At 39.4% G+C, this 20178-nt stretch overlaps 1 protein-coding gene across 1 annotated transcript; it reads left to right on the forward strand.

The window, feature by feature from the left end:
* Window positions 1-19828, forward strand: ehd1b (EH-domain containing 1b). Its single transcript, XM_055208403.2, has 5 exons — window positions 1-790; window positions 4674-4771; window positions 16570-16982; window positions 17829-17993; window positions 18199-19828. The coding sequence occupies exons 1-5, from the start codon at window positions 390-392 to the stop codon at window positions 18718-18720; spliced, it is 1599 nt and encodes a 532-aa protein (XP_055064378.2). The 5' UTR covers window positions 1-389; the 3' UTR covers window positions 18721-19828.
* Window positions 19829-20178: the final 350 nt, after the last annotated feature.

Genomic DNA, 20178 nt, shown 5'->3' on the forward strand with positions numbered 1-20178 from the left:
GTATACGCATAGTGCGTACAGCGAGGAGCGAGCTCATACTGATACGCGCAGAGTGCTCGCGCTGTGTGGGACGCTCAAGAGACGCTTCAGTGTCTGTGCGATGCTTTCGGACTCTCCGGCGGATATCCAGAAAAGCAACACATTCTGACTAATTTCAATTTGATTTAGAGGAGAAAGTCAAAGTTCGGCGAAAATATTTATTAATAAAAAACTGCCAAGTGAAAAACTGACAGTTCTGGGCGCTGACAGACCGCTGTGCTTGATATTGGACCGTTAATTTATAGCAACCGCAGGACTGAGCTGCCAAGATACCAGTCAAGAACTTTTACACCAACACGAAAGTGTTTCTTTCTCTCTCTTAAAGAAGTTTACTCCACGAATTTTACAACATGTTTAGCTGGGCGAACAAGGACGGGAAGAAAAAGGATCCCGAACTATTTCAGACTGTTTCTGACGGGCTGAAGCGACTCTACCGGACCAAATTATTTCCTTTGGAAGACACGTATCGCTTCCACGACTTTCATTCCCCGGCTCTGGAAGACGCTGATTTCGATAACAAGCCCATGGTACTTTTAGTGGGCCAGTACTCTACGGGAAAAACCACTTTTATTCGGCATCTCATGGAGCAGGATTTCCCCGGAATGCGCATAGGCCCAGAACCGACCACCGACTCATTCATTGCTGTGATGCATGGGGACCAGGAGGGGCTCGTCCCGGGCAACGCTTTAGTGGTTGACCCCAAAAAACCTTTCCGCAAACTCAATGCCTTTGGAAACGCCTTTCTGAATAGGCGAGAGCTATATGCACTTTCAATAATTTAGGTGTTGGATAATAAACTAAAATTTTTGAAAAATAAATTTAAAGGGACCGCACTATTGTGTCGCACAGTTTCCTCATGGTTTCAGCTGTGTAGGGTGTTGTTTTTGTTGAGTCTTTCAGAGTTTTGTTTCACACAGCTCAGCATTACTTTATCCAAATGAAATATAATGATGGGAACATAAAAAAAAACAGGGTCAGCAGGGTGTTCATGCTGTGTTGAGTTTACTGCACTCTTTGAACTTCTGCATGCATAAGTGCCCTTGTCAGCTGTAACTTAGATTGTAAGGGTGGAGCTTTCACAGTAGTAAAATTTAAGTATTAGTGTACCATTGATCAGGCCATTGAAGATAAAGTATATTACTGTGATCTGTTTATTCTTAATTGTGGTTCATTTGAGCACAGAACAGTTATGTTTGTGGATTTGAGGTATATCATATGTTCCCTAGAATTAAAACCCACAACCTTTGCCTTGCTAATGCAATGCTTTACCAATTAAGACGATAGCGGATCACAAGTGATCCAGTCTCTTGGTTTATGAAGACTTTGATTTGCTGCCAAACTTTTGTTATACCCATCACAAATCTTTATTGGTTGCCACATCAGCCTTATTTTCTGTGCACACTTTGTCTAATCCTTGGTTCCCCCTTCTGAGAGGAATGTCAGCTGACACTGGTTTTGACAGCTGCTGGAGCCTTCAAGGGTCTTTTTTAACAAGCTCCTGGGGAATGGGGCCCTCCATAACATATGACAGGAAGAGGGGCAAGATGAAGTTTACAATTGTGTATCAGTTTAGTTCAATTCACAGTTGCCTTCAAAGACATGTGTCACACATGTCTGTTAAATTGACTGTTAGTAAGCCGAATTAAGTTCAGCGAGGTGGGCGTGTCTACTTTTCAAGTCTAGTACTACACGTTTCCTTTCGAATTGTGTCGTTGGAGACCCTGCATGGGATTTTCTCCATGCTGGTCAATGCTTGACTGAGAGGGATCATGTTATGCACAGATCATATTTATACCTCAACAGGCCCGGGCCGGCAGAATGTGTTTTATTCTACGAAAACGTCCTTGAATATGAAATCCTGGAATGAATGCTAGTTTGAGCTTTGGTTTGTGCTGAAGGTTCACAATTCAGTCATGACTTGGGAGGAGTTAAGGGTTTCATTCACCTTGACAAGGTGTATTTGTCTAAGGTCGAATAAGGGTTTCTTGAGTTAGTTGGCTTTTCTAAACACCGTAATTGATTGATGTAAATTATGGATCGAGATCATAAGGTTTCTTTATTAATTATTTTAACAAAAAATATTGTTATTATTTGCTCACCGATATCATTCCAAGTCTTTGACTTTTTGTGAAATGCAAAAGAAGAATAAAATGTTCTTGTCACATATGTCCATATAAAAATTTTGACAGATTTTTGTCAGAATTTTGTCCAAACAAAAGATTTTGGCACTTCTAGTTTGGCCCGTGTGACTTGGAGATTTGCCTGTGAAAAGATAGTAAAGGCCTGACTCGGCTAAGAATTCCCCAGCCCAGTCACTGCACGGATAATCTTGGGAACTGACTAAGCAATTTCCGAGGCTTCTTTCGTATGGGCTCCCACCTAAAAGTGTCCCCTGCTCATCTCTCTGACCCCAGCTTCCTTTATATTATTCTGGCTATTGCTTATCAAGCATAATAAAACCGTTTCCCAGCGATTTCACTGTGACCTTGTCGCAGAGGTTAAAGGGTAGCTTGAAGGTGATTGGCAAAGAATTCAGGTAATATTTTTCGTCGTACTGTGTGTATGTGTAACTTATGCCCACCTTTTTAGCTGTAGATTCTAGGTACACATTAACCACATGGTTGTTCATAGTTTAATGCTGATGCCCCGCCTTTGTGCTGGTGTTCCTCCCCACTGTAGTACTACTCCGTAACTTGAGTATAAGCTTATGCAGTGCAGCTGCGTTCATTGTTTTCCATTGAATATGGAATTGTGAAACATAATTGCAGACGGTCCCTCTATCCTGCCAAGAGCTAAACTCAAATGTCTGTGATTTGCGCAAAACCTTGTATATGGTATTGTAACCATAACCATAACCACTGAAGATTAATTTACTGTCATTTATCAGTATAGCTGGTGCTGCAGAATACATTGGCTCTTACTACCAGGTCTCTCTGTGTTTAGTCATTTAAATTCCTGCATGGATTTTATGCAAGTTAAAGTCATGTAAGCATCTGGTATTTCAAATATTTCTTGAATGAACTACACACAAGGGATGAATTTGCCTATAAAGTGAAACGCACCCTGAATATAACATTAGCAGGTGGTTTAAAACTTAGAAATTATTGTTTTTCTTAGGGACCATGATGTTATGGTGTGACTTCTTCAATGCAGGCTATTTAGTTACTCTTTATAAGCAGTCAGTCCTTACTGTCTTACTAAAAGTTAATGGACAAAGTGTGGTTCTAAGTCTGGTGTGTATTATAACTTCTTCTTTTTAAAACACAAAAATAACCAGCTGACACAGATGCGGCTCATGCCTGTGGCCTAAACTTTATTTGTGGCTTTTTTATCCACAAATTTGTGGTCACATTATTGTGAAACCAATGTGGTTTGCCGTGATAGGGAAAGAAATTACTATTGTTACATTTAGATTTGCCTCAAACATGATCTGAATGTTTTGATGTAGAGCACTTGTTGCATAACCTTGGAAGTCAGAGTTTAAATGATGAAATGGTTAAAACATACTAGTCGTAGTTTCCAAAACCTTTCCAAATGTTATTTGAATAGGCAAGATTTCAAAGAACAATAGTCCAAAAGGTTATCTACAGGGATGTACATTTGATTTGAAGTGGATTATTTTACACATGTGCATTTAGCAAACCATGCAGGCTATTCGTGTTGGCAGTTTGCACACTCATTCCTACTGTGAGTTATTGTGGATCAATTGGTAGAGCATTAGCAGTTCAAAAGGTAATGGGTTTGAACACATACATAATGAAAACGTACTGTAAGTCATTTATGCAAAATGCATAAATGTAAATCTCCAGATTTTAACCAATGGCTATTAGCGTCATGCTTGGCCATTTGAGCTACCGGAAATCAGTAGTGGCTATTTGCATGGATGTAAAATATTGATTTGGTTAAAAGTCTTTAATTAGTTTGCTTGTACAAGCCACATTAGTTATACAAGATGCACAACACAAGCAAGCACAGCTATAGGAAACAAAGATTGCTTTGATGAGTGCTCTGTAAGACATTGTTGTTATCTAGAGCGGTCATTTGAACACTAAATGCCACAATTTATCAGTCAGAATCAAATATTCCAGACAGCTGTATAGCAACTGGATGAATGAGATATTTGGATCTGTTCCTACACAACATGGTTGGCTTTATGCTAAAAACATCAGGCAAAATTATACAAACGGTCTTTGTCAACTTGGTAGTGTGAGTGGAATGCAAGCAGAAGGGAAATGTGGCTTAGGACTGGCTGAAGTCAAGATAGTATATAGAGGGAAAAAAATGATGGCACTTGTTCTGGAAAACTGGTGGAGGAATATGAAAAATGTGTAGGGGGAATGCAGTAGTGGGAGCTTGAAGATTTTGTATGTTTTTGTATGACTGAAATGTGCTGGTATGCTAAAGACATGGAAAAGATATCATACCAATCTGAATACGTAGGATGGAACATGAAAAACAAACAAAAAGATAAAGAGTAGGGATTGGGTCACGGAAAAACTTGGGAGCAGGAATTTGAAGATTTTGCCAGCAAGAAGGGATTTCCTTTTAATAGTTATTTTGCCCTATAAAACATAACAGATCATTTAAATTATGCTTGGTGTTTCTCTGTTTTAATGTCTGATTCTCGTTTTCAGGTTTGTATGTGCACAGATGCCAAATCCAGTGTTGGAGAGCATCAGCATCATAGATACTCCTGGTATTCTTTCCGGAGAGAAGCAAAGAATCAGCCGAGGTTGGTGTTTGCATTGCCCTCTTTATTTCCGTCATGGCCTTCTTGTCTTCCTCTCTCTTAAGACAATTAGACCCAAAACCCCCATCTTCCTTTTCTTTACTGTCCTATGACTTCCCTTCCCGTAGTTACCCCTAGTTATTCTGTGTCCTATTAATATAAGCTTTATTTGCATACTTAACTGTGTGTGTAAGTGTATTTTTTGCTTACATTGCTTACAGTCATTAAACCCATGGCCTAAGCAAAAGAGAGAGGTTTATTAAGTTTTCCGGTGCATTACCATCATAGGAGGGAAGTATTTTTAGTTCCCCTGTTTGCATTACAGCACAACAAACTCACGCTCCTTCCATAGGCTCTTTTCCTGTAGGAAGGAAAGGAAGCTCAACACATAATACATTTATCGTGACAACTGGGCTGTCCGTTCCCATCAAACACTATGATCTGTCTGCACTTTTTCATTTCTGATGAATTGCGGCCGGTCACTTACAAATATCTACTTGATGTTACGAAGCAATGCGTTTTTAAGAGCAACTTAAAGCTGCAATCTGTACATTTTTGGGTTAAAAATAAACAAAAAGCAGTTACTCAACAAGTACATAAAAATTTAATGTGTTTAATCTGTCTCTTTACCCATCATAATCTTACAGGAATTTGTATGTATTTAAATAGTTGACTAATTTGTATAAATTTGTATAAATTCGTATGAAGCGAACAGTACAAAAACATACAATTATCATTACAAACATTAATGAAACTCCCAGCCCCAGCCTAAAAAGGGTGAATGCAAATCATACAAAAACTTACTATTATCATAAAAAAACAATAATGAAACCCCACTCCTAACCTGGACATCACAGGGGCAAAAACAAATCGTACAAAAACATACGATTATCATTAAAAAAAGAAACAATAATGAAACCCCACTTCTAACCGGAACATCACAGGGGCAAAAACAAATCGAACAAAAACATACGATTATCATAAAAAAGACAATAATGAAACCCCACTCCTAACCCCGAACATCACAGGGGTGAAAACAAGTTGTACAAAAACGTATGATTATCATAAAAAACAATAATGAAACCCCACTCCTAACCCGAACATCACAGAGGCAAAAACAAATTGTACAAAAAATATGATTATCATAAAAAAAACAATGAAACCCCACTCCTAACCCCGAACATCACAGGGGCGAAAACGAATCGTACCATAAAATACGATTATCATAAAAAAACAATGAAACCCCACTCCTAACCCCGAACATCACAGGTGCGAAAACAAATCGTACAAAAACATACGATTATCATAAAAAAATGAAACCCCACTCCTAACACGAACATTACAGAGGTGAAAACAAATTGTACAAAAACATACGATTATCATTAAAAAAACTAATGAAACCCCACTCCTAACATGAACATCACAGGGGCGAAAACAAATTGTACAAAAACATACAATTATCATTAAAAGAAAAGAACGAAACCCCACTCCTAACCCGAACATCACAGCGGCGAAATAAAAAATCATACAAAACGTATGATTATCATAAAAAACAATAATAGAATCCCCACTCCCAACCCGAACATCACAAGGGTGAAAACAAATCGTACAAAAACGTACGATTATCATAAAAAAAAAAAACAGTAATTAAACCCCACTCCTAACCCGAACATCACAGCGGCGAAAGCAAATCGTACAAAAATGTACGATTATCATAAGAAACATTAATGGAACCCCACTCCTAACCCGAACATCACAGGGGCGAAGGCAAATCATACAAAAATATAAGATTATCATAAAAAACAATAATGAACCCCACTTCTAACCTCAACATCACAGGGGCGAAAGCAAATTGTACAAAAACTTACAAATTTGGTCGTAAGAATGAATACAAATTAGCCACCACATAAAATGCGTACACCTTACCTTATTCCAATTCACAACGCTAATAATGGTTTATAATTTGAGCTGTCAGGTATGATTTCGCAGCTAACGTCAGCTTTACCCACATAAACAAAAGTTTAAATTTTATGTTTCAAACAGAGATGGAAATAGAGAAATAGAGATGGAAATTATGGATTGCACCCTTAATAATCAATCAATATCAATTTAAAGTTCAGTAATCTAATTTGATAAGTATCTTAAAGTACCAGAGTTAAATAAAGTCAGATGTTTCTATTTTCAAGTCCAAACCTGTAACAGATTACCGTGGAGCATAGTGATATTGTTTATTCAAGAAAAGTCTAAGGCTGTATTGTGTATTGAGGTAGCCCGTGTCACGCTGGGGACTCTTCCTGTGCTTGTCTATATGGTGTGGCGTGTATGAATGTGCGTGCAGGCATCTCTGTGTCTTTCCCTGAAGACTGTGAATGTGATCAGAGGGTGAGTGGCATCTACAGATAACAGCCTGACAAAAGGGGGGCAGCGCAGGCCAGGAAACAGACATTGCCGTGGAACAGACAGGGAGGAGTAAAGACATACAAATGATTGGGCTGCCTGAATGCATCCATGTTCAAAGATTCAGTGTTATAAGGTATGCATATTGGTAGATGTTGGTTATGTAGAAATAATAAAATGTGCATCGCTATAACGCAGCACAATCTCATAGCAATGCATGCCTGTGTAACCGGTCCTACTCGAACCTGCCCTGGCAGGACTCAAACCAGCGATGGGAGTCTGGCTTTCTAACAAAGGTGCTATGCTAAAGGCCACAGCCACTGTTGCTAAAGCACCTCTTGAAATCAGGGATTGAGGTTCACTTACTACATAGCTCTCACTCACTAGCCGGCCTCTGTTATGCTCACCCCCTAAACCTCACTCCCATCCGGGTCACCGCACCACTGTAACCACCCGGTTCTACTTAACTTCCTTGCACATGACTCTAATCGGTCTGGCATGGGAGCAACTGGCACGCTAACAAGGAGGCTAAAGGCCACAGCCTCTAGCGTCTGTCGCTAAAGCACCTCTTGAGATCGTGGAGTGAGGTTTACCTACTGCACAGCTCTTATACACCTACTGACTGACCTCTGTTACACCTGTTTTATGAGCTGGCAATGAATATCATTCATGCATTTTAGTACAATCTGCTTTCATCCCAGTAACGTTGGGGCTAGAATGTTTTTTTTTTTTTGATAATTGTTGGTTTTTGTACGAAACACATTGTACGATTCCATACAAAATCACCACAATGTAAAATAAATATGTTATCATATGAGATCACGTTGAATAATCTCACACAATGCTGCATAATTTAATGGATTAGGTTACCTTACAAAATTTTAATGATGCATGTCTGCGAATGCATGGATCCGATTCTTTTTCGATTTATTTCCACATATTGAGGGATATTCTGGTGTTTGGCACTTTGGGTCTCGTTTCTGGTTTGTTTTGGATGGGCTGCAGTGATGGACACAGAGGTTTTGACGGTGGGTCGAGTCTTGACTTTTCGACTCATTTGGAGGCGTCTCTTGACTGCTTCAGAATTGGAGGTCAATGGCCATGCACAAACATGTCATTAAAACAACACTTAACGTTCATTTTCAAAACTGTACTACTCACCGAGTGGTTTGTGGTGTTCGTTGATGATTAAAAACAAATATATTGGCGCAATGTATGATTTCAATCCGTGTTATTTGCTATAGTGGAACTATTTTTTCAGATACCTCACAACCGCGTATATACTTCCGCTCTATATTTGAGTCTGAAGCATGAATGAACGTAGTCCAACAAACTGTAATAAAACGGTAGCATACTTCCAAAATCAAGTTTATTTACTAACACTTACATCATCCAATATGTTTTTTTTATCAGCAGAACAATAAAGAAGATATTTGCAGAAACCCCGGTGCTCCGTCATGCAAGTCAACAGATCCGCACACTTTAAGAGCTAAAGCATATATATCCAATACAACAGTAATCCCCCATAACTCCGTGTGACATATTGACGTCTTGTGAAGCAAATCAATCAGTTTTTGCAAGAAACTGAACGTTATTTACAACACTATTAGCGTAAATGCCAAAGCAGGAAGCGCGCTTTACGTTCAAAGCGATCTCTTCCACACTGGTGCCGTTGGTGGCTGTTGGCTATGGATGTTGGTCTGTCTGCGCCACCTATAGAGCGGGAGCGTGAAGCGCACTTCCTGCTTGGCAAAAGCTCTGCATTAACGCTGTAAAATATTTATATATATATATTCGAATCTCAAAACTGAAAATCGAATGTCGACCCACGGAACGAATATTCGAATATTCTGGTCCAGCCCTACAAATATGGGAAAAGTTTCTTCTGAGAGAAACCGAGCGAAAAAACTACAACCACATGTAAACAAACAGACCCTTTTCTGTTTCCCGGCGGCGGAGTGATATATCAGCGAGCAAACAGTCTGTCAAGAGAAGTCAATGGAATTTTACAAAATGCCAAATAAAACACGACAGAAACTGTATTTCGCTACACAACTTGTTTTTAATCATCAACGAACACCACGAACCACTCGGTGAGCAGCACAGCTCCGAAAATGAACGTCAAGTGCCGTTCCACTGACATGTTTGTGCATGGCCATTGACTTCCATTCTGAAGCAGTCAAGAGACGCTTCTAAACGAGTCAAAAACTCAAGACACGACCCATTGTCAAAATTTCTGTGTCCATCACTGTAGTTCATTCAAAACAAACCAGAAATGAGACTCAAAGTGTTAAATACCGGAATTATCCTTTAATGCGGCCTGAGAATATCAGAATTTATGCGTTTTTTTTCCTGCTTACACGTCAGTGGGTCATATCCGATCTATGCCACTTAAGGGGAACAAAATCTAAATTGAGTCACTTTAAAATAGGCAGTGTAAATGTGGATGTAAGAATGGACCCCATGCTTTGGTTTTGAAGGACCATTTAAAGCAACTAAGATAGTCATCACTGTATTTCACTTTACCATGTGGTGTTTTTTGTAGGGGAATGATCTGGTGCATATCATATTAGATATAGGAGATGTGTCTGTGAGCTTCATGAGGAAGTGCAGGCAGGGTTGGCTAACACTAACCAGGTGTTTTAGTACTTACACATTCCATACTGTACAGCTTCATCATGCATGATGATTATTTGGGTTGGCTTTCAAATGGACCCCACCCTGTGGTCTCCGATAAGCAACTTTCCCCCCAGAGCTTGTCAGTGCCTGGGGCGGGTTTAAAAACATCATTAGTGGATCCCCAAACTATTCTCCATTGCTGATTTATGGCCATGTAAGTACATGTGAGATCACACGTAGTGTAAAAGTATGCCTATGTGCTTCACACTGAAATTACGCACGGAGTGTGAGAGTCACAAGATCTTGGACTCGTTACTAGGAAGCTGGAGGTAGCAGTCCTCTGTCAGAGTTCAGCAAAGCTTTCTGTACTGCCCTTTACCCTCTTTTTCGCCCTGGGGCAAAATGAGAGCCATAAAGATCAAAAGTTAAGATGGTGATGGCTTCAAAGGCGTGGCAGTGAATTCAGAGGACACGGATATAGGTCACAAACTAGTCATTACAAAGGTGCTTCTGTTGAATGAAGTGAAGATTTTAAGGAACATGAAGGGTTTGTTTCCAATTTAAAAAATTTTTTACATCCTAACAATAGGTTCTTTAGCTTTTTGAAGTATCCACTGAGCTATTGCTATTGTGTTTCTTTATTTAAAGTTGACTTTATTTAAAGGTTCTGGTTCTATTGTGTTTAAAACTTCCTCTTTAATAATGTTACAGTAATTTAATGCTGGTGGAGGGAAATGCGAGGAAAGTCCTGCTAGTGTCATTATCCGAACATGGAAATGTAAGTGGTTGGCTCCAATGTCAAGTCCATTGGAAAAAAGCTATATTGGCAGCATAGCATGCACTCATGCACGAAGGGAGAATATGTGTCATTGCCGGGGCATACCCTGTAGTGTGGAAGGTAGCCAGTCAACAAATACTATAGTCTAGAGGATGTCAGTAGGAAAACTGGGTCTGTCTGGGAATGATGGGATGTCGAGTTATGTAACATATCTAAAAACATGGATTTTCGGACAGGCGTGACAACTATTTAAAGACGGAGCCACAGTCAAGCTGTTGTTTTGGAAGGGGATGAGCATGCTTGCTATTTTAATTAAAATCATATCTCATTTATATTATTCTCTTTTATATTATCTCCTCCCTTCATTCTTTACAACAATGTGGTCTCCAATATTGTGGTTCTAGACTCCTGCTCTAACTTAGGAGAACAGACGAGGAAATTTGAAAAGGGCCACTCCTAAGTCACGATGTGTAAACCAGTTCTCTTTTATACCACTGCAATTGAATTGATAATATTCCAGCTTACTGCAAAAAAAGGGAATAAAAGCTCAGGTGTAGATCTTGTGAGGTTGGTTAATCATTTTTAAAGTCTGCTGACTTCACATATTTCCTTTTCTGTCAGACCTCATTTAGGCTTTCCATGGAGTGAACTACAACATAATATGAAATTAATGCCTTGAAGGCTTCAATTAGGGCTAGTCCAATAACATTGACATGTTTCCCCCATTAGAAAAAAATCTTTTTAAAAATGTATCTCTTTTTTGTCACATTTGCTTATAGGGAAAATAGCACCCTTGGGCCTGTTTATACTATAATTAAGAATGTTTAAGGTGTTTTATTAAAAATGTAAATCTGGATTCAGATTCTATTGTTTCCTTTGTGTGCACTTCGCTCTCATTCAGTGTGCTTCCTGAACGTTTTTTTTTTGTCCCCTTGTCTCATACTGGGTGGTGTTCCATAAGGCCCCGTTCTAGTACCGCTCATGTTTACTGTACACAGTGTCAGCCCTAATTCTTCATGGCTGAGTAACCTTGGGTGGGTGTCTAGTTTCGTCACTGTTCTCCTCAACATTTGATAGTGCTTTACTGAATAGACTTGGAGGTTATCAAAGCATTCTCTTGAAATCACATCTGCTGAGCACTGATGAACTTGCAGTGGGCTAGATCAAGTTTCAGTGCATGCCATTGTGTTAGTTTCACAATTGTTACGTTGTGATTTGTCAAGAATTGGCCAGAATTTATGCCATTCTGATCATGACATGACTTCATCTCATAATTAATTGTTAAAATCTGTTATCCCTCATGGAGAGCAACATATCAGATCTGTGCATTCTTCCTTTCTCTGGAATTTGTAGAGGTGCCACATTGACTTGCACTTGTACTGGAAAGGGATCATTTCCTGCCAATGCTCACAACTTTTCCATTTGGTACCCCTCCCACGTTTGCATGCTTGCTGCTGGTAAATTTATAGCAAAGGTGTACACTACTAGGAATATAACTTATTCAGTTTCAAAGGCAGACAGCGAGATCAAGGCATATTTCTGCTTAAGCCTTATTCAGGTTTTCATATCTACTCTATCAGTACATTATGGCAGGAAAAACTACAGTAAGATTACAAAGATCATTGTTGGGTTAATATTTAACTGTGGCACCACCAATAGTGTTAAAGTCATGCCAGGAGTCTGTATTATCATTTGTAAATGTGTAATGGGTATACTAAGACTTTTAAGTAGCTGGAACTTATTGCTGATGAGAACAAAATGACCACAATCCTTTTGGCTTGCTTTTAATGTGTAGCACATCATCTGGTCCCAATCAATATGACGTTTGCTATTAACTATTCACAACTACAGTATTGTTTTAGAAACAACTGCAGCTTAGATACTTACTGTAGTTCTAGATAACCTCTCACCACAAACACTACAACAAAACCTTAACATTTTGACTTTTATGGTTAATTGTGGTTAATTTTCCATATTAGCAATGGAGTGCATATGGTTTGTTGGGTTTTGAAGTACAAATTGAAAGGTGTAAGGGTTAACTTCATCGGGACCCTGTGAAATTAAATCTATACATGCCTTTATAATCTCACAATGGTTGTTTTTAATAGATAATATTAGATTGTGGGTTAACGTCTGGAGTGGAGAAGGTAACATTAAAGATTAGCTTTTGTTTGGACTTACCTCATATATTCTCTATCATTACTGACATTTAGACCAGCCTTCAGACCAGCATGAACCCGCCATGTCTATTTATGGTGGTTAGCAGGACCGTCTGTCTTTGTGTTGGTTGTAAACTTGCCAAAATATACCTGCCTTGTGCATATTATGTACAGTGCATACAAAACCAGCATACCTTATAGACCGCTGGTGCGATTTCTGTTTTAGAAAATTAGGATGTCTGGTTTTAAAAAACAATACATTTATAAATGCCTACTGAACCAAATTTAACCTGAAAGTTTTTAAAAATTTTATTTTACTAAGCTGTGCAGTTGTGTTCCTATTTAGATATCCAAGTGAAGGTATACAGACTCATTGTTATGGTATGCATACGTTAACATTCATTCAATCCTCTTTGCGCCGTCTGGTGCTTGAGGCGACTGCAAGGTACTCCATGTTATTCTGTTGGTTGCAGTTGCGGGAGCGGTATGCAGGGTGATGCCTCTGGACTTGAGTTATCGCTCCACGGTTCAACGCAAGGTCTCTTTGGGTCTGCCTCGTTTCCTTTTCACCTGTAGAGTTCATCTCAGTGCCACCCTTGATAGTGAGTCAGGGGGCATACTGCAGTCTTTCCCGTGTTGAGTTGAAGATCTATACTGCTTGCTGTCTGTGCCAACTGTTGTGTCTTCTGTTGGATATCCTGGTGTCTGCTTGCCAGCAATCCAATGTCGTCGGCATAATCCAGGTCCTCCAGCATTTAGGTCAGTGTCCACTGTATTCCTTTTTTCTTGCCCTCTGTTATGCGGCGCATTATCTAGTCAATGGCCAGTGAGAAGAGGATTGGCGAGAGGATACAACCTTGCTTCACTCTGGTTTTCACCTTGAATGATTCAGTGAGCTGATTGTTATGTATGACTTTACATTCAAAATTCTCATACAGGGTTTTGATCATGTTGAAATGTTTCTGGGGGATTCCATAATGTCTTAAGATCTTCCACAAGAAGGCTCAGTGCAGGCTGTTGAAGGCTTTTTTAAAATCCACAAAGACAACATAAAGTGGTCCATTCCACTCATGGGACTGCTCAAGGATCTGCCTCAGGATGAAGATGTGGTCGATGCATGACGTGCCCTTCCTAAAGCCTGCCTGTTCCTGATGTAGGATGCCATTCACAGCTGCTGTGATGCGCTTAAGGATGATGTGACTGAAGATCTTACAGGTGAATGGTAGTAAGGTGATTTCTCGCCAGTTGTTGCAGTTCCCCAAATCTCCTTTCTTGGAATTTTGACAATGATTCCAGTTTTCCAGTCATTTTGTGTTTCTTCACAAACCTAGATCTTTTGGATAATGTGACAAAGAAGCTGCAGCATCTCAATGTCTTTTGCCTTTAGCATTTCAGGACACACTCCATCATGGCCTGGTGCTTTCCCATTTTTCAGCTTGAGGGTGGCCTGCTTGACCTTCTCCACAGTGATGTCGCCGCAGTTAATGTCAAGGTCCTCTTCTGCTTCAGGGATGTCAGTGGGTACTGATGGTTTTGGACGGTTTAAGTTGGACTTAAAGTGTTGCTTCCATCTCTTCAACTTCTCCTTCTCTACTGTGACATGCCTTCCATTTTCATCTCTCACTGGAAGGTCATGGTACTGTCCGTACTTGCCCTTCAGCTTCTTTGTGATCTGGTACATTGTCTTCATATCTTTCTGCTCTGCAGCTGTCTCAGCTTTTTTTTGCTGCGACAACGCTCAATTCGTGCCATTCAAGCAAACTAGACGTGCGGACGAGGCGGAATCACGTCTATCGTGCTGCGCTAAAAGCCTCATTCGCGCCGCGAGACCTCCAGACGCGCGTCACTACGTCTTTACATTGATTTAACATTGAAATCACTCTACCCCGGCTGGTCTGAAGGCAGCATTAGGGCTAACCTAAACTCTTCCTTCACTTTTGGGTCTTTCAACTTGACCACATCGAAGTGCTGATTCCTGGAGTTCCCAATTCTTACTTTCTTAAGCTTCAAAGTCACCTTGGCCACCAAAAGACTATGGTCGCTGCCGATGCCTGCGTGTCTCATCACTCGCACGTCTTGCAGGGAGTGTCTCCATTGATTATAATGTGGTCGATCTGATTGTGTGTTTTGTTGTCTGGTGATGTCCATGTGAGTTTATGGATATCCTCATGCACAAACAGGGAGGGACCCTATGACAAAGTAATTTTCTTTACAAAGGTTGGCCATTCTCTCTACATTGTCGGTCATCACTCCTAATCCGTGGTCTTTATTGTCGCAGCCGACCTTAGCATTAAAATCGCCAAGCAGCATCAGCACATCATGTTGAGGGATGTTTTCTAGAACGGCTTGAAGAGCATCGTAGAAAGTGTCCTTGTCCTCTGCATCATCTATTGGTGCATAGGCCACAACAACAGACAGCTTGGCGTACTTGGAGTTCAGCCTGACGTACAACAGGCACTCATTCACGGGTTTCCACTGTAAAATACGTGGCATACGTTAACAAGGATATCCTATAGTTTACACCAGGATGTCTTCATTTGGAAGTAGTAGAATGAAAGAGAACAGAAAATTCATGCACAGTTTATTAGTGTGGGGGTGTAGTGAAGATGATTTAAGCACTCACAGCTTGAAAGTTCATTAAACCTCAAAAAAATTTCTAAAATACCAACATAGTAAACATCTAATTAGTTAGAATTTTTATTTTTCACACTGATAATTAAAGATTTTATGCCGAAAATAGTTTTTGGTCTTGCTGATTTAGAAAAGGATTAACTCTGAAGTCACACCCATGTTGAATTCAGATCCAGATTTTACATCCTGCTGACGTTGACATAACATTTTGGAAGCAGTCCTTCCTGTTGCCTGCCCTGACAACTGGCCTCCACACTCTCTCTGCCTAATTTAAAGATAAATCGATAACTTGTGTTTCCATAAATAGTGTAGTTGGACTTTGTGTGAGCCAAGTACTGCAATCTACACTGTTAGAATAAAATGATCCCAAGTTGTCTTTAAAAAGGTCATGATATGTACCATTTAATTTGGGTATAGATACGATTTGGTACCTTTGAGGTACTAATAAGAACTGCAAATGTGTGTTTTTTGAAAGAGTACCACGAGTGACAGCTAGGGACCTTTTTTGACCATTTAATCTGACCATGTAGACCAACAATATTTATTCTGGCCCTTAAAACATGTTCAGCAGGAAAATCTTTGTGGTATTCAAAAGGATTTTCCATTAACAAGCATTGTTTAGCAGTAATTTCATATCCATACATCTTGAAGGTGTTTTGGCGCATAACCTTGACTACTATCAAAACATATTTACTCATATTTTTCTCTTTGTTCTTTGTGATTTTCCAAACTGTTGTGTAAGAAAATAACCAACCAGCATGGGAGAGGAAGGAGGGTCTGGTTTTGGGCCAGTGTCTCCACGGGATAATTTATTCCATTTCCTATTTGTCATCTATCAGTCTTTTTTCAATCCACCCATATGAGCCAATGATGGTTTCGGGGAAAGGGCTAGAGAGAGATAGAGGTGACTTTTGTTTAGTAAAGAGTTTCCTTTGCCAGGAAAACCACGGTTTATTTTTTTTACTGTGTGTGCGTTTACCTGTTTATATAAATTTATGCAGGTATGTGTGTTTTCATGAAGTTGTAGAGTGATGTGGGCAAGAATAGGAAGTTCAAGAGTATCATATCTGATGAGTGATGTACTGCCCTTTAGCCGGTCATAGGAAGAGTGCTTTACATTGTCAGGGACACACACACACAGCTTTTTCCCTTTGCTGTGAATAAGATAAATAAAGTGGGGTTATAAATCTTGTCTTTCATGTGTTATATTCTTCCAGGTTATGATTTCGCAGCGGTGCTCGAATGGTTTGCTGAACGAGTGGACCGCATCATTCTTCTCTTTGATGCTCACAAGCTGGACATCTCAGATGAGTTCTCCGAGGTGATCCGTGCCCTGAAAAACCACGAGGACAAGATGAGAGTGGTGCTCAACAAAGCAGACCAGATCGGCACACAGCAGCTCATGAGGGTGTACGGCGCCCTCATGTGGTCACTTGGTAAAATCGTCAACACCCCAGAGGTCATCAGAGTATACATCGGCTCATTCTGGGCTCAGCCACTGCTGGTTCCAGATAACAGGAAACTTTTTGAGGCAGAGGAGCAGGATCTTTTCCGTGACATCCAAGGACTTCCACGTAACGCAGCGCTGCGCAAGCTGAATGATCTTATCAAACGGGCACGTCTAGCAAAGGTTTGAAATTTTTTTTTGTAGTTTTAATTTTTCTTGAAACTGTTTCTTAGCTTTTTTTTGTTTTTTTCAAGTATTTCTCAAATTGTGGTCCTATAAGTTTGACTCAGTGGCGGCTCGTGACTGCTCTTCCGAGGGGCGCAAATTCAAGATATGTGTTCGGAGTGTCATGTATTTTGCTTGTGTTTTCAAAATATGTGTTTGTTGCATCATGTGAACCATGTGCATCACGTGTTTTGTCAAAATAAGTGCCTGCTGCACAAGCATCAAAACCGTTTATGATAAAAGAGAGGCTCACGTTCACAAAATACATGCAAGACACTCCCTTAACAGTAAACTCTGATTACGCATGATATTATGCGAGTATCTGGCAAACGTGAGCATCTCTTTTATCGTAAACCCTTAGACACATCTACAGCGGGCACTTATTTTGACAAGACACGTGATGCACATAGGTTCACTTGACGCGCCGAACGCATATTTTGAAATTACGAACCACACACATGACAAGCTACATACATGTTGTGACAAACTTCGCATTGTGCTCCCTCGAAAAAAGAAGTCACTGGCCGCCACTGCTTTGACTACACCTTAAATTAAGTTTTTGTAAGTATAGCAGCTCATAGAAACAAGGTGAAATTGCTAAATCTGATTAAAAGGGTCATCAAAATTGAAATGGTAAGTTTGAAAATTGAAATGGTAAGTAAAATTTTTTTACAATGTTATGTAATTGGGGGTTTATGGTGCCCTCATGTGGTCAAAATTGTCATCACCCTAGAGGTGATTCAAGTGTTCAGGCTGTTCTATCTCGAGTAAGTGAAAATCTAACGTCAAGATTTTTGTTTTCAGGTTCATGCCTACATCATCAGTGCTTTGAAAAAAGAAATGCCAAACATGTTTGGGAAAGAGAATAAGAAAAAGGAACTCATCAGTAACCTGGGTGAAATCTACGCCAAGATTGAAAAAGAGCATCAGATCTCTCCGGGTGATTTCCCCAAACTCGCTAAAATGCAGGTACAAGGAAAATTCAGGTTTTAATAAAAAATAGTCATTTAGGAAAAGTTAAACAAATTAAACAAATAAAAAATGTGAGTATATTTCATAATAATTTATCCCCTTTATATGTCAACTCGGTTATATAATAATTATAACTTTTAAAACTTTATTTTGTTAAATATACATTTTTTTAAATTATACATCTTGCTGTTTTCATCATTAGGAAATCCTTGCTGGTCAGGACTTTACTAAGTTTCAGTCAGTGAAGCCTAAGCTAATGGAAGCAGTGGAGGACATGCTGGCCAACGACATTGCCAAACTTATGACCCTCGTTCGGCAGGAGGAAGCTGCCATGCCCAGTCAGTCTGTCCAGGGCGGGGCCTTTGAGGGCACCATGAACGGACCTTTCGGTCACGGCTATGGAGAGGGAGCCGGTGAGGGCATCGATGAGCTGGAGTGGATCGTGGCCAAAGACAAACCAACTTACGATGAGATCTTCTACACTCTGTCGCCTGTCAATGGAAAGGTCTCTGGTGCCATGGCCAAGAAAGAGATGGTGAAATCCAAGCTGCCCAACACTGTTCTAGGAAAAGTCTGGAAGCTTGCTGATGTGGATCAGGACGGCTTCCTGGATGACGAGGAGTTTGCTCTGGCTAACCATCTAATCAAGGTTAAACTGGAAGGTCATGAGTTACCAGCTGACCTTCCTGAACACCTTGTGCCTCCTTCTAAACGAGGACTGTAAAGAATTTAGGGGGGAAATGTTATTGAGCCAGAATAAAGAGAGGTAATGGATATGGGTAGAAGAGGGGTCTATAAATAAAAAAATATATATAACAAAATTTATGATGTAATTAAACAGTATATGCTAGCTGTGAAAAACGCCAAACATCTTTTATCTTTTCATCACTACAGTTTTTCATAGTTATTTTCACATTATGTTCTTTGTCTTTGGTAGCAAATTAATCAAAATTAAACATTTTAAGGAATTAGCATTCTGTCATTGTGTATCTTAAAGTCTAAATGTAGCCAAATTCTCTTTACAATGGCAAGCTGGAAGGAAGATGACCAAAAATGTTCAAGGCTGTATTTACAAGCTTTTAGAGGTCAGATAGTTTGTCAAAGTTTAATATGAAAATTTCATTTAATTGTTCCATATCATACATTGATGCTTTTCTTTTTGACTACTTAATTTCTCTTGTTTAATGTCATACTTTGAAAAATGATTTAATGTTTAAATTCATTTAATGATGGTCCATGTCATCTCCTCACTTAGTATCAGAATCTTTCCTCATAGTTTTTCTTTCCATCTGATTTATTCTTAATTTGCTTTAAATAATGATCTGTACATCTTTTAGTCTTGTTTCATCGAGTTTGGATTTTGTTTAATGGACCACCATTAAACACACGTGAGCTGCTTTTCTTTTCATGGCTCTTTTCTCATCTTTAGATAAATCAGATGCTTGACTTTAAATTTATACCTTCAACTGAACAAGATTGTCTACAATATGTATAGTTTGGGTTTTACTCAATAATTTGACCTTGTACACATACATGCAATACATACAGTTTTCTTTGTTTCTGAATATTTTTCCATTAATATTGTGTAATCTGTCATGGTGTTGCCAATGATAACTATTCAGAACAAGAACATATACGAGTTAGGGACAATAATCCAATAGATTAGAGTCCGTTTGCAACATTTGTGTGTAAGTGATGTATTGTAAATAGCACTACTCACATCAGTATTTGTGCTTGTTCAGTGCTTAACCTTGCTAATATGGAAAGCTCTTTACACTCCCTCAATAAATGTTGTTCATAAGTATATTTTGCAATAAAAAGTTACAACAAGCCTCCATTTTTAAATCTTATTTTAGCATTTAAATGTCCTTGCATGACTTAAAAATTAACTCTATGATGCCATATGACAGGGGTGTCCAATCCTGGACCTGGAGGGGTGGTGTCTGCAACCAATCAAACCAACCTGATCCAGCTTATCAAGGTCTTACTAGAAACTTTCAGGCAGGTGTGTTGAGGGAAGTTTCAGCTATACTCCATAGGAGGATATAGTATTGCCATCCATGTCCGAGATTGGACACATTTGCCATATGACAAAAATTCTGTTTCAGAGCAATTTCTGTAAGCACGTACATTTTCATATAATCACTTTAAAGGTGCTCTAAGCAAATGTACGCGTTTTAGA

The sequence above is a fragment of the Misgurnus anguillicaudatus genome, chromosome 12 (assembly GCF_027580225.2).
Source record: "Misgurnus anguillicaudatus chromosome 12, ASM2758022v2, whole genome shotgun sequence".
NCBI lineage: Eukaryota > Metazoa > Chordata > Actinopteri > Cypriniformes > Cobitidae > Misgurnus > Misgurnus anguillicaudatus.